The sequence below is a fragment of the Streptopelia decaocto genome, assembly GCF_964273445.1.
Source record: "Streptopelia decaocto genome assembly, chromosome: 6".
In the NCBI taxonomy this organism is placed as follows: domain Eukaryota; kingdom Metazoa; phylum Chordata; class Aves; order Columbiformes; family Columbidae; genus Streptopelia; species Streptopelia decaocto.
Window position 1 is genome coordinate 41,854,697 of NC_138660.1, and position 13,722 is coordinate 41,868,418.

At 39.1% G+C, this 13,722-nt stretch overlaps 1 protein-coding gene across 5 annotated transcripts in view; it reads right to left on the bottom strand.

The window, feature by feature from the left end:
• GULP1 (GULP PTB domain containing engulfment adaptor 1) overlaps positions 1–13,722 on the bottom strand; it is a 157,707-nt gene that overhangs the window by 70,280 nt on the left and 73,705 nt on the right. For all 5 annotated transcript variants that reach the window (XM_082056929.1, XM_082056930.1, XM_082056926.1 and 2 more), the window contains one exon: positions 6,548–6,637. In XM_082056929.1, coding sequence (XP_081913055.1) covers positions 6,548–6,575 — 28 coding nt within the window. In that variant the 5' untranslated portion in view covers positions 6,576–6,637. The remainder of the gene's footprint in view (positions 1–6,547; positions 6,638–13,722) is intronic.

Sequence of the window (13,722 nt, forward strand, 5' to 3'; positions counted from 1 at the left end):
ACTAGCAATGTACCTCTGTGATTCCAACATTTAGGTCATAGCTTGGTGAAGGTACTTGCCATAGTAAACTTGGACAAGAACTCTACATCATACACTAGTAACAATTCACATCAACATTTCATTAGCTTGTAGATCTCAAAGATGTGCTTGCCAAATCGCCGTGCGAATCATTTAACATTCTGTAAAACAGGCTGTATAAATTTTAATAGGGTAGAAACAAAAAACCTTAAGACTCCTTCAATGTTGTTCTCATTCTAAAGTCAGTATTTTGTGCTTTACGGTTAAGCAGTGTGCATGTGTTCTTGAAAGAAGCCCCTCTAGGTTTTGCAGAAGCAACAACCAGTTATTGTGGTAAATATAATTGTTAACTTGCTTAGAGTATTCTTTAAAGCAGGTGATAGGTAAGCTTATTTCTGCAACACCTTTCCAAAGATAATATAGATAAAATAGCCAACAGGAAATTACCCTCCTATTCTCATGTTAAGAGAAGAAAAAATAGACGTATCTGTACAGAGCCAGCATGAATCCTATGGAGAAAGTTTCCAAAGCATACTCCTCCTCATTTGTAGCTACGGATCTTTAAAGACACATTGTAATTATTTCTTTCCTAAACAATTATATCTGTTCCTCCTTCTTTCAGAATATAAACAAATGCATCCACAGTTGCATACAAATGCCTGTAAACACACACACCTTCTTGTCCCACCAACAGAAGACGATTTGGTCCTTGACAAATTAAGGCAGTAACCCTAAAACTCTCTTTGCTGGCATAATTGAGAGGGTACCTCCATAGTTTAACGAGAACCATGTAACACTACAAATGATACTTTAAAAATATATGTTCAATAACCAATACAAAAAGGCACTGGGTCGCTGAATACTGGTTTTCCACATGACTTAATATTTTAAAACCCAAGGAGCAGTATTAGGAACACAAAACCTCTTTTTGGAGGTATTTTAAAAGTAATTAGATAACTGGTATTTGTGTCAAGTGAGATTGTTGGGTCACAACAACCCCAGCCAGCGCTACAGGCTCAGGGAAGAGTGGCTGGAAAGCTGCCTGGCAGAGAGGGATGAGACAGTGTTATTGACAGCCAGTATGTGCCCAGGTGGCCAAAAAGAAATCAGGAAAATAGTATGGCCAGCAGGACTAGAGAAGTGATTGTGTCACTGTACTCGGCACTGGTGAGGTCGCACCTTGAATCCTGTGTTCAGTTTTGGGCCCCTCATAATAAGAAGGACATTGAAATACCAGAGAGAGTGCAGAGAAGGGTGACAAAGCTGGTGAGGGGCCTGGGGCACAAGTGTGATGAGGAGCAGTTGAGGGGACTGGGGCTGTTCAGCCTTGAGAAAAGGAGGCTGAGGGGAGACCTTATCACTGTCTGCAACTACCTGAAAGAAGGTTGTAGCATAGAGGGTATTGGTCTCTTCTCCCAAGTAGCAAGTGACAGCACAGGGGGAAATGGCATCAAGTTGTGCCAGGGGAGGTTTAGATTGGAAATCAGGAAAAAATCCTTCATGGAATGGGTTGTCAGGCATTGGAACAGGCTGCCAGGACAGCGATGAAGTCACCATCTCTGGAGGTGTTTAAAAGGTGTTTAGACAAGGTTCTTAGGGACATGGTTTAGTGCCAGAGTTAGTCGATGATCCTGAGGGTCTCTTGCAATCTAAATGATTCTACGATTTATGTTTTCTATCTTTATTGTTAATGTGGAAGTCCAGCACACAATAGCCCATTTGAATTCAGTGATGTGAAATATTCTGACAGAATGAAATATAATATTTTCTTTAGGACTATATGTATTCCCCTCACCCTTTTGGGGCTTTCACCTGTTGTCTAATCACTTAGAAGAAGAAATACAAAGTAAAACACTTTTCATCTCTGGAATGCAGCATAAGTTTACAATAAAAATAAAGATGACATTATAGTCAGTCCATCCAGACAAAAAAAGTATCCTATAACCTTTGACTGCATTTTTCTAATGTGTCAGGCCCATTAAATGCATCTGTCTACACTTTCATGAATGAGACTCACAACAAGTCATCGCACAGAAACGTTACTGCTGAAACTTAGGATTTCTGGCAGGCTACTACTTCAATATAGTCCATTTAGCATTATGAATACCATCTACATCTCATAAGCTGATAACGTGGCACCAATTAACAACCTTATGAACTGCTATCATATGGAAGAAAAAAAAAGAAAATTCAGATTCCTGCATACAACAGCAGCTTTGACATTGAACATTGTGCCACATGGAAACTAAGTCTGACATTCATACTGTGATGAAGGAGGACCATTGGGGTGTAATAAAAAAATAACTAAATTCAGCTGTGATTTACACTCTCCACAACGTCACTGAAGTCCACTGGATTTCACGTGTTCCATTCAGTACTAAATTCAGCCCAAAGCAGATATACATTTTTAGCACTATTTTGAGACACTCAAAAAGTTTCACTCTTTTAATCACAGATGGATTGGATTATAGTCATTCCATATTTAGAAATGCCTCCATCTCGGAGAAACAGTAGTTGTCTCTCACATCTCTGATGAGGCAAAAGCCAACAAATACTAGTTAATTTTTGTTTACTTATATGCACCAGTTCTTATGTAATGGCTCTGAATGGAAGGCCATAGAATCAGTAAAATGTGCCAAACTCACTTGGGAGAGGCACCTTCATTCACCAAGAAGTAGCCAAACCAAAAACCCCATCGTTAATACTTACTGTTTTGCCTACACGTTACCTGTACACATAATTACATATAAATTAATGACAAATCAATAACTCAGTTTAGATACCAATATATTTATAATTATAAAGCTCACATAAAAATACAGCGTTTAAAAAGATCTTACACAGAATTACATTAGCATCCCTAAGCTACTTATAAGAAAGACCAAAATTATCAAGATGCAAACATATTTTAAGATGAACAGACTTTGACCCGCACTACAGACCCTTCACACCACAGCATTTCAAAGTGAGCATGCTACCACAGCCAGCTTTAAGGGAAAATTTAAAGGAAAAATTAAGAGGACTCTTCAGAAACCATGACCCAAACCTGGATCACATAGGAAAGCAAGCTCCTGCTACTACAACAGACACGTATATGTTTTCATAAGTTTTGTCATAATATCAAAGCTGCAATAACATACGCAACCTTGCTCTTAGATTTGTTTATGTGGGAGTGGGAAGAGATGCTCAAAAAAAGGAACAATCTATAAAAACTACTTTAATAGTGTATACTGCACTCATTGATCAATGAATGGAAAACAAAATATGTTTTTGTACAGTCCTATAATATTTCTGCTACAGAGAATATTCTCTGCAACACATGTAATTGGTAGTCCAACCAACCTGTACTGAAGCCAAGAGAAAAGCTATTTTACTTTGAACAGGTACTACATTTTTTTATTAACCATGCAACTTCAACAGGTGCTGATGTCAGCTTTAAACCAGAAATAAACTGGGTTTGTCAATATTATTTCATTATTTTTTTTCCTGTTATATGAGCTCCTGGCTAACTGATGAGAATAGATACTACAACTTGGACTGCTAAAAGATTTCATTTATTTATGATTACTTGTCTAAGTATTTCCTGAAAGAAGCTGAATTTGTTTAAACATTTTCTCATATTTTTCATTGTCATTATTAGGATGAAAGATTAACAGCTTGATTTTTTCTCTTTGAGGTCTGAGCATTTCAATTAAGCCTCCAACTAAAATGACCATCAGACAAATAAAAAGAATTACAACTAAAATATAAACACAAACTATCCAGGTCAGGAGTTCTGGTTTGTGCTAAATCTTGGGGAGTCAGACAGGTAATGACTGTACCAGCTGTTTTTAAGCTCAGAGCACTCGGCACATCTTGGCAGTTGAGGTGGCTGTTTCATGCCCAAACCGTGGCCCTCAAAAATACACTTATACTGAGTACTTGCTCCAGATATTATACTTGTAGTACAAAATTGTAACACAAAATGAAGTACTGGTAATATTGAAAACAGGGGTCTGCTCTGATTTAAGACAGACCTGCTGTTCCCATAATGGAGACTCTCTCAAGACACATAAACACTCATGTCACACATCATATCTGTAGGAAATGTTGGTTTTTTTTTAAAGAATCAGGGTTAATTTTAAGAAGAGCTCACTTCCTTTCTGTCCTAGCAACTCACATTGATTTTAGTGCTTCTCTTCTTGTTTTGGCTAGCGATGTCTGTCAATGATGAAATCATTTCCTGGACACTCAGAGGAAAGTTTCGTTGTTTGAATCAGGTGACGGTTTGAGAACAGAGCTCTCCAGCACAGTTCAAGTCACCCCAATCATCAGTTCAAGATGATAAGGAGCTATGGCCCCAGCTGCCATCTTCTCTGTATGCATTATATAGGCTGATCATGACAATGGGGGTTAGGGGACACTTATTCTATAAATCTGCACAATCCAGATAACCTTTTGCTATTATGGAAGTGCCACTTACATCCGCTTAAATTCCCCTCACAATCTTATATATTGGAGACTGTTTACGTAGCTCCAAGGTAACAGACTGATGTAAACTTGCCATTAGCACAAACCCCACGAGCACAGCCACCGGGAGACTAATTAGGAGTCGGAAAGAACTGCTGGGGAAGTCACAGCACTCACGTAGTCAACTCCTCAAAATAACCACACTCCTCAACAGAAGAAACCCCCAAACACAGGCGTGGGAACTGTGTCTCTGAGGTCTAGAACTAAAATCAGGAAATACAATAAAGCTAAGCAATTGAATCTATTTGAACCTGATCTTAAATGCAGTTATTAGACACGAGCACTGACATAGCCAAGCTTTTCTGAATCTCAACTGACATGAAAAATAAATAATTTTCACTTATTCTTGACAATTGCTTAACCGAAATTTGCTTTTTCCTAGGATACAAGAAATGGAAACGTCACGTGCATTACTATGAATAAAATAAATGGATGACAGTATTTAATTCTTCTGGTTGCTCAAATTCCGAATAATTTTGAAGCATCCACAATAATTGGATTTCATTGTGCTTGACACCTTTTTTTATGAAACTTTTTTCTTGTTGGAGTAAAGTGAACAGCACACAAAGTCTACTGCAAAAAAAATATAAATCTCCAAAACCCAAGCTTCTTTCCCAGTTAGTATAAATCAATCCGCAATTAAAGAATATTGAAATGGTTTCTCCAATTATTTGGAAGAAGCTAGGCAACTATTAAGCAACTGGTAGGTACAGATCTCTTGATAGAGGTGTTACAAATATCTACACAAGAAAATACATCAGTACTTAAGAAAAGCTAGGTATTAAATGATATTTCATCTGGTTTTGTTGCCTTTGTGAGTAAGTGTATGTTCCGTTTGCCATCAAGCTACATCTGCTGATATTCTGGGCTACTTACTCTGTTTCCCTGAAAAATAAGACAGGGTCTTATATTAATTTTTGCTATAAAACTTATGATTTTTTTACATTTGTAGCTGCCTGGACACTATTCAAATTGACTTTTTTCTGAACCGTAACTAGGGCTTATTTTTGGAGGAAGCTTTAAATTTCAAGCATCCTCAAAAATCCTGAAAAACCATGCTAGGGCTTATTTTTGGGGTAGGTCTTATCTGTGGGGAAACAGGGTATGTTATCTCAATTCATCTGGCTTTAACAAATACATTTACTAGACATGCAAGGATACTGTGACGCTATCATTTCATGTTGGTATAAGGTATGGCAGATTCCTTTTATTTCCAGCTTTGATATTGATACCACAGCACGAATTCTTGTTAAATAAACAAAACATTTACACTTATTCCAACTGAGTTTACACCTAGTTATTAAAGTACGGGCTCTAACTCAGTGTGTATCACCCTTAAGGATCTTTAGTAGAACATGAAAAATAAATATTATAATGTTTTTTACGTCACAAACAAATGGGTAAAATAGCGACAAAGCTGTCAGTAGAAAAGCTGCATCTAAAAACTTATGTTTAATCATAGACCATGAAAAGAGAATAAGTAAGCCAGAAGAACAAAATACATACTCTGAATATTTAGTGGTTTGATATTCTTTTGGAAAGCGTACCATTTCAGATTGCTAAAAATTCAGAATAGCTTCTTAAAGCCAAGAGATATTCTGCTGCATGAGATATTTCAAGTGTATTCAACATGGTTTTCTAAAATAGCTCCTCCAAGAACAAGAACCCAAAGAATTTACATAAATACAGAAGTCACTAACTCTTTAGAAGTTCTAAAACCCTCCAGCACATCCTTTGAGGTGTGCAGGGAAAAAAAAAAGAGGAAAAAAATGTGTGTATTTCATATGTATACACACAGACACACCCTTCTATAAAATATTATGAAATTCAACATAAGGCTTACAATCCAGAAAGTTCTAAAACTATCAGTCAAGAATGTTTTGCCATGTATGTCTTATCATTGCTCGTTTCTACCTAGCTAATTAGATGCAATTATAAGTACTTCCTGTATAATTTGTGATATTCTAAAGAATTTATAAAGTAAACATGTCTCCCGTGGAACATAAGCTATACTACTTACCTTTCTTCCTGCTGAAAGCTCGATTCATGTTGAAAAAAATCTATCCAGTCAATGATGTTTCTGGGTTTAGTTTTCTCCACCCACTTTAAGCTGCAGAACATAAGATAAGAAAACAGAAAAGTCCATTATTGTATTTGAAGTTAAATCATTATATTCATATTAAAGACAATGCAAGTGATTTTAAAAATTGTGAAACAGTTCAAAGAAATAAAAGAGAGATGTGCTTTGCTGAGGAAGAAATTGCAGAACTGAGAAGATTTATGTTCAAATGCTCAGTGGTACTGAGAAAGACATTTTAAAGCCTCCTGTGAAGCTCTTCTCACTGAGATTTCAGAGACTCGGAGCAGATGGTATTATACATATACACGAAGACAAATACACATGAATAGGTTGGAAAGAAAGCTTTAAAACGAATGCTGACTACAAGACTACATAAAAACATTAAGTTAACATTTGCATTGCCCTGTTTTGTGTCATTTAGGCTGTCAGATTATTTCAAATTATGCTTTCATCCTCATGTGGACTTAACACTGGGAGAGGAGTGGAAATCGCAATATAACGATTCCTCTTCATCAGGTATTTAATACTGAAAAACCTGCCTTCTATCAGTGAAACTACCTCCTTGCTCTGATTACATCAGACTGTACAGTAATTTCTGTATTTTGTTCACTTAAAACCACTGACACACTCTTAAATCTTTATCTTACTATTTGATTCACAATATTGCTTTAGAACTTTATTCTTTACCAACATTTTAAAGCAGAAAAAAAAAAAAAAAATCAGCACATGCAATGCTCTTCAAAACCATCCCATTTTGCAGTACAGAGATTTTCCTTTTTCAACCATGTGTAAAGACATTTCCACCACTCCTTTCCATTCTGTTCAGAGACTCCAGCCAAAAGCTGCACCAGTGCCCATTCTCCTTCTCTGCTCCCAAAGGAACCCAGTCAAAGGAAAATAAATTAAAATAAATAAATAAATAAATAAATAAAGGGGGGGAGGAGGACAATTGGAAAAAAAAAAAAAGGTATTTGGTATCATATTATCTTTGAAATCAGTGAGACTATTACTTTTGCTTTGAATAAAACCAAAAGTTAATCCAGTATTTCAAATGTCAGCATCCAGATGACTGACAAATTCATTTAATATACTTTATGCAGCTCATGAACACTTCTTGTGGTGGTTGCTCCTCTTTTTCAAATAAGTAAGTTAAATATCAATTTAAGTAACTATACGTCAATTTCCACGTAAATAGTTGAAATTTTTCAGATTAGAACATGTGGGCAATTACAGGCCAAAAATCACCCCCATTTTATTTTCAGATAATCACTGATGTGGTCAGATTTCTGGTCCATACAGTCCTGTGAGAATGAAGGAATAATCCCCATTTACGTGCACTACAGTGCAGTACCCAGATGTGCAACCAACCAACGCTTGCTCTTTGAAGTACATGGACCAGATCATTATTGTTTTACAGATTTTACTGAGGAATGATTTCAGCAGCATCAGGCAATGACAAACTAGAAATAATACTGGCATGGATGAGCATGGTCACCTTATTAACAGGGACACAGAAAAAGCTGAGACGTTTAATACTTTCTTTGCCTCGGTGTTCAACACCAAAGATGGACTTGGGGGTCCCCCATAACTCTGGGCTGGAAAACCATGGCTGCAAGAACAATAAACTCCCAATGAATCTGGAGCTTGTACAGGATCTGCTACTCCAGCTGGATCCCTACAAGTCAATGGGGCCTGATGGGATTCATCCTAGGCTGCTTAAAGATCTGGCTGACATCATAGCGAGACCTCTCTCCATGATTTTTTAATGCTTTTGGGAATCTAGAGAGGTCCCGGAAGACTGGAAGCAGGCAAACATTGTCCCAATCTACAAGAAGGGCAACAGGGATGACCCTGGCAACTACAGGCCTGTCGGCCTCACTTCTGTGCCTGGCAAAATCATGGAGAAAACTGTTCTGGGAGTTAATGAAAAACATCTGAATGACACCACAGTCATTGGTCCCAGCTAGGACAGGTTCATGAGGGGAAAGTCTAGTCTGACCAACTTAATTTCATCCTACGAGAAGGCTACCCACCTAGTTGACCTGTGAACATGATCTTTTTGGATTTCAGCAAAGCCTTTGATACCGTCTCTCACAGTATTCTCCTGGACAAGATGTCCAGCACACAGCTGGGTAAACACACAGGGCAGTGGGTGAGCAATTGGCTGACAGGCCAGGCTCAAAGGGTTCTAGTAAATGGGGCTATGTCGGGCTGGTGACCAGTCACTAGTGGGGTTCTGCAGGAATCCATCTTAGGGCCAGCACTCTTTAACGTCTTTATAAATGACTTGGACTCTGGACAGATTGCTTAGCGAGTTTGCCGATGACACAAAACTGGGGGGAGCTGTTGACACCCTCAAGGGCAGAGAGGTCCCGCAGAGGGACCTGGACAAATTTGAGAACTGGGCAATCACCAACCGCATGAAGTTCAACAAGAATAATTGCTGGATTTTGCACCTGGGATGCGGCAACCCTGGCTGTACATACAGACTGAGGATGAGATGCTGGAAAGCAGCTCTGTGGAGAAGGATCTGGGGGTTCTGGTCAACAGCAAGTTGAACCCGAGCCATCAGTGTCCCTGGCAGCCAAGAGGGACAACTGTGTCCTGGGTGCATCCAGCACAGCATTGCCAGCCAGGCAGGGAGGGGATTGTCCCACTCTGCTCTGCACTGGTGCGGCCTCACCTGGAGCGCTGTGTGCAGGTCTGGGTGCCACAGGATAAAAAAGATATAAAGCTGCTGGAGAGTGTCCAGAAGAGGGCTATGGAGTTGGTGAAGGGTTTGGAGAGGAAGCCATATGAGAAGTGGCTAAAGACACTTGGTTTGTTCAGTGTGGAGAAAGAGGAGACTAAGAAGAGACCTCATTGTGGTCTACAGCTTCCTCATAAGGGGAAGAGGAGGGCCAGGTGCTGAACTCTTCTCTTTAGTGACCAGTCCCAAGGTAATGTCAGGAAGATGTGCCAGGGGAGGTTTAGGCTGGACATTAAGAAAAGGTTCTTCCCCCAGAGGGTGGTGAAGCACTGGAACAGGCTCCCCAGGGAGGTGTCACAGCCCCAAGCCTGGCAGTGTTCAAGAAGAGACTGGACAATGCCCTCAGACACATGGTGTGAACTGTGGGGCTGTCATATGCAGGGACAAGAGCTGGACTCGATGATCCTTGTGGGTCCCTTCCAACTCAGGACATTCTATGGTTCTACTGGGGTAATCCGTCAGGGAGTTTCACCAAAAGCTGCCAACATGCACGTGGTTCTCTTTGCAGAGAAGGCACAGAGTAGGACTTTCAACAGTGTAAATTATGACAATCAATTCAGTTCAAATGAAGTAGCAAGCAGTAAACAACATTAGAATTTTAACTTTTCAAGCAACTGCCTACACATTTCCTTTCCCTGTGATTCTGTGTGAACACAGGCAGTCTGTCATAGTTAATATATCCTAAGCGCACCTTACAGAACTTTGTTTAGGACGTTCACCTTCTTCGCAAACTATTACTGACAGTGAAGAAAGACATTCTGAATAAAAAGAGTGTGCTTTCCCTCTCATACACCTCTGGCAGTTGTCTTGCACAGCACTAGACCCATCACTTCAGCTCTCCTGCACAACGGGATCAGAATATGACCTTTTCCAGAACTCTTTTTTTTTTTTTTTTTGCAATTGTGTATTCCTGTCCTGATTCAAGAGACTAAATAACATACTTGAGATGCCTTACTGAGTAGCAGATTTCCTAAACAGAGACTGTGCACACATATTGCGAGGCTATGTTGGCTGGACACATTTCTAGAGATCACCGTTCAAGTATTTTGTTTAAAACAAAGAGTAACTAAGTCTGTGTTTTTGTCCTCATGGAGAAGGATGTATTACCATTAAAGTAATCTACACTAATAAAAGCCAAAATTTATTGAATACTTACCTAAAAATTGACACTATTTTTCCAAAAGTGTGTTCATAATTTCAATTACAACAAAATATCAGTAGAACAAAACAAGAAAATGGCTTAGGCAACAACCAGTATTAAAACAATCAGTGTACGTCCACTTACTCCAGAAAATGTTATTAAATGAGGAAAGATAACACAATTAGCTGCATGCAACTACTTTTACAATTCCTTCAAACACTAATATGAACAACTCCATCAACCTCTCAGATGGAGAAAACACAGATGGGTAAATGCCCCATAAAATTTTCCTATTTACCAAAACCAAACACCACAAGGCTAATAACAAATTCCTCATTTGGGTTTGGGGCAAAAGGGTGATACCAGACTGTCATAAGCAGCAAAGTTCTGCCTAGACAAGTCTGTGGTATCTTTGCTCACAATATTCCAACAGACAAACAAACAAAACTATCAGAAGCAAGCAAATTGTTCTCCAGTCATGGATGCTGGGCAGGTTTTCTGGTAGAATATAATTTTGTTTCTGAGAATGCTCTACACACAGAGCTGCAGAAGAAACTGAGTTGCAAAGCAGTCTGTTAAAAGCTTGTAATGAAGTCAAAAGGAAGGTAAATCAGAAAATCCTATTACAGTACAGGAAGCCCTGAACAGAAGGGGGGAGTCCTTCCCACAAAACCACCTATTTAGAAAGGGAAAGAATTTGTCTCAATCAGAGGCATTAGGGAATAGGAATGCGGACCAAACCATTCATTACTCATCACTTAGGAAGACACACCTACGTAAAGAATGTTTCTGCACCTTAGTCTTAGGATTTTTCTTCAGCTTTGTCCAGAAACCAGAGCCTTGTAGGATATACAAACCTGCATGTGACTTAATAAAATGGTTAATTGACAATATATGAAGAATTCCAAGAGGCATAAACCAGGGACATTTTGAGTTATATTACATTATTTCTTCTCAGGCAGAGAGAAAATAGAGAAAAAAGGCCTAGAAAATAATTTTGTCAAGGTAACAATAATAAAAATTAAAAAAAAAAGAGGCAAACATCCTGGGCACGAGGGAGACACGACACTGTCAGTCTGAACAGTGACATTGGCATGTGGCATGGGACATTGAGTATTTAAGCTGCCATATCTAACCAAAACAGTAATAGGGCAAAGTAAATGCCTTCATCTCCTTTTCCCTTGGCCTTCACCATCATTAACCCCTTACTTTCCATGGCAAGGTTCTTCCCACAGTGAGGAGGAAACTGCAAAAAGGCAGGAGGTACCATGAAACTAGTGGATCTGGTGACTGAGGTGTTTGTTGGCATTTGGAGTGGTGAGTGCAAGGGCGGTAAGATTAATTAATGGCTTTTTAACACTAATGATAACATTGGTTGCTGTCTTCTATGCTTTATGCAACAAAAGCCAGCAGAGTGGCAGTCTGCCACCTTCCAGCACTAGCAACTGCAGTCCGAACAACACTGAAGCTTCCACACAGACATCTGCAAATGCCCGTGGGCTTCTTCAGAAATGTCGTGTTTTGATAAGTTTTCCAAATTTAGAGCCATCTCAGACGAACCAAGAGAGGGGCTACTAAGGAAATGGATGAAACAAACCACAAACCACCGGTGTAACTGGTCTCATTTGTCTCTAATTTCCTCTCAGGCATTCCTCAGGATTTATTTGGGTGTCTCCCCATCTCCAGCCAGTCCCTTCAAATGGTATGGGCTATAACAATTACTTGCGCTAAACAGCCACACTGGTTTATCTTTTTTTTTTTTTTTCTCTTTTTCATTCCACAAAAAATAATTCTAAAAAAAAAAAAAATCTGCCTAAACCCCCCCAACTTGCACCCATCCACCCCCTTTTTTCTAAAAGAGAAAAGAGGGTCAAACCTGCCCCTTCCCTCTCAAACACACACATAGTTCCCATACTAAGCCAAATTTAGCTTCAGAAGCCCTGAAGATCTGGACTCTTCCCCTCTCAGACCGCAGCCTTTCAAGCATATTGGATAACATTCCTTAAAGAATAAAGCACAAAATGTCTTAACTTCTGTTTTCAAAAGGGCCGCAGCAGACAGGAATGTGTGATTCATTGACTTGGAATGAAACTTATGCTTATAAAGTTACATCTCAAGGTAAGATGAGAAACTTCAGAATATAGTAACAGCTTTAAAATTATTTTTCTGAGTTAGACCAAAACACTATGAAAACATTCATCTGATATGGCACATGACATAATGAAGGAAAAAATTATAATAGTAAAAGTCTACATGAAGTGATACATAAAAACAAATTAACATCATATCACGACATACTTCCCTACCTTCTGTATGACAAGTACCTGAAAGACTCATTCGCCACAACCCTTACTCCTCTGAAACAGTAAAATCATAAGAAAAAGACGTCGACACATCAGTGAACAAAATTCAGTGCAGATCTGTACCTGGAGCCTTTCTTATGTTTGGGAAGCAAGCAGTTCCAGCCACAGTTATGAAATTATGTGTGTCCTTTATAAGTTTATAAGTGATAATAGAATAGTCTATAGGAATATAAACCACAAAAGCATTTTAATACAATTTAGTGCTATAAAACCTTGCACGAAAAATACCTCTTCAAGGACCTCAAAACAGCACAGGTTTATGGGCTTCACCAGAACTGAACAAGTTTCTGTCAGCTGAAATTCTTAGCCTGTGCTTGGGCTTTATAATTGCACAAAAGCACAAATGGAATTAGGGAGTACATTAAGTCACTGGAAAGCTTTACTTTAAAAGTTTTATTAATATCAGCATTTTAAAAAAAATTCATTAGCCAGATTCAAACTCTAAGTATACTTTATGGCTGAAGGCAAACCTGCAGAAGTCAAAGGTTAATTCTTGTATTTTTTCACACACGCAGAGTGAGGAACAAATTGGTGAAGAACTGGTCTTCTAATGCTCTCATCTCCCTGCTACCAAAGTATGCCTTGCTGTTGAGCTGATGATATTCCCACTGGAGCAGAGCTGGAAAAAGAATGACTCCGTGGGACCATCTGCCAGCAGTGCTGGCCCTAGAGCCTGCAAGTGAAGTGACCGGAGGTGGCAAGTGGTGTGGCAAACACCAAAACAGCTGGAAACCATATCCCTAAAACATACCTCACCTTCCAATATGCTCACTCTCCTCCTATGAAAGGGATGCGCAGGAACACTCTGATCTGAAGGCTAAAAGTTCCTCCACTCTGACAGCGACCACAGCCCCCGTTCTCC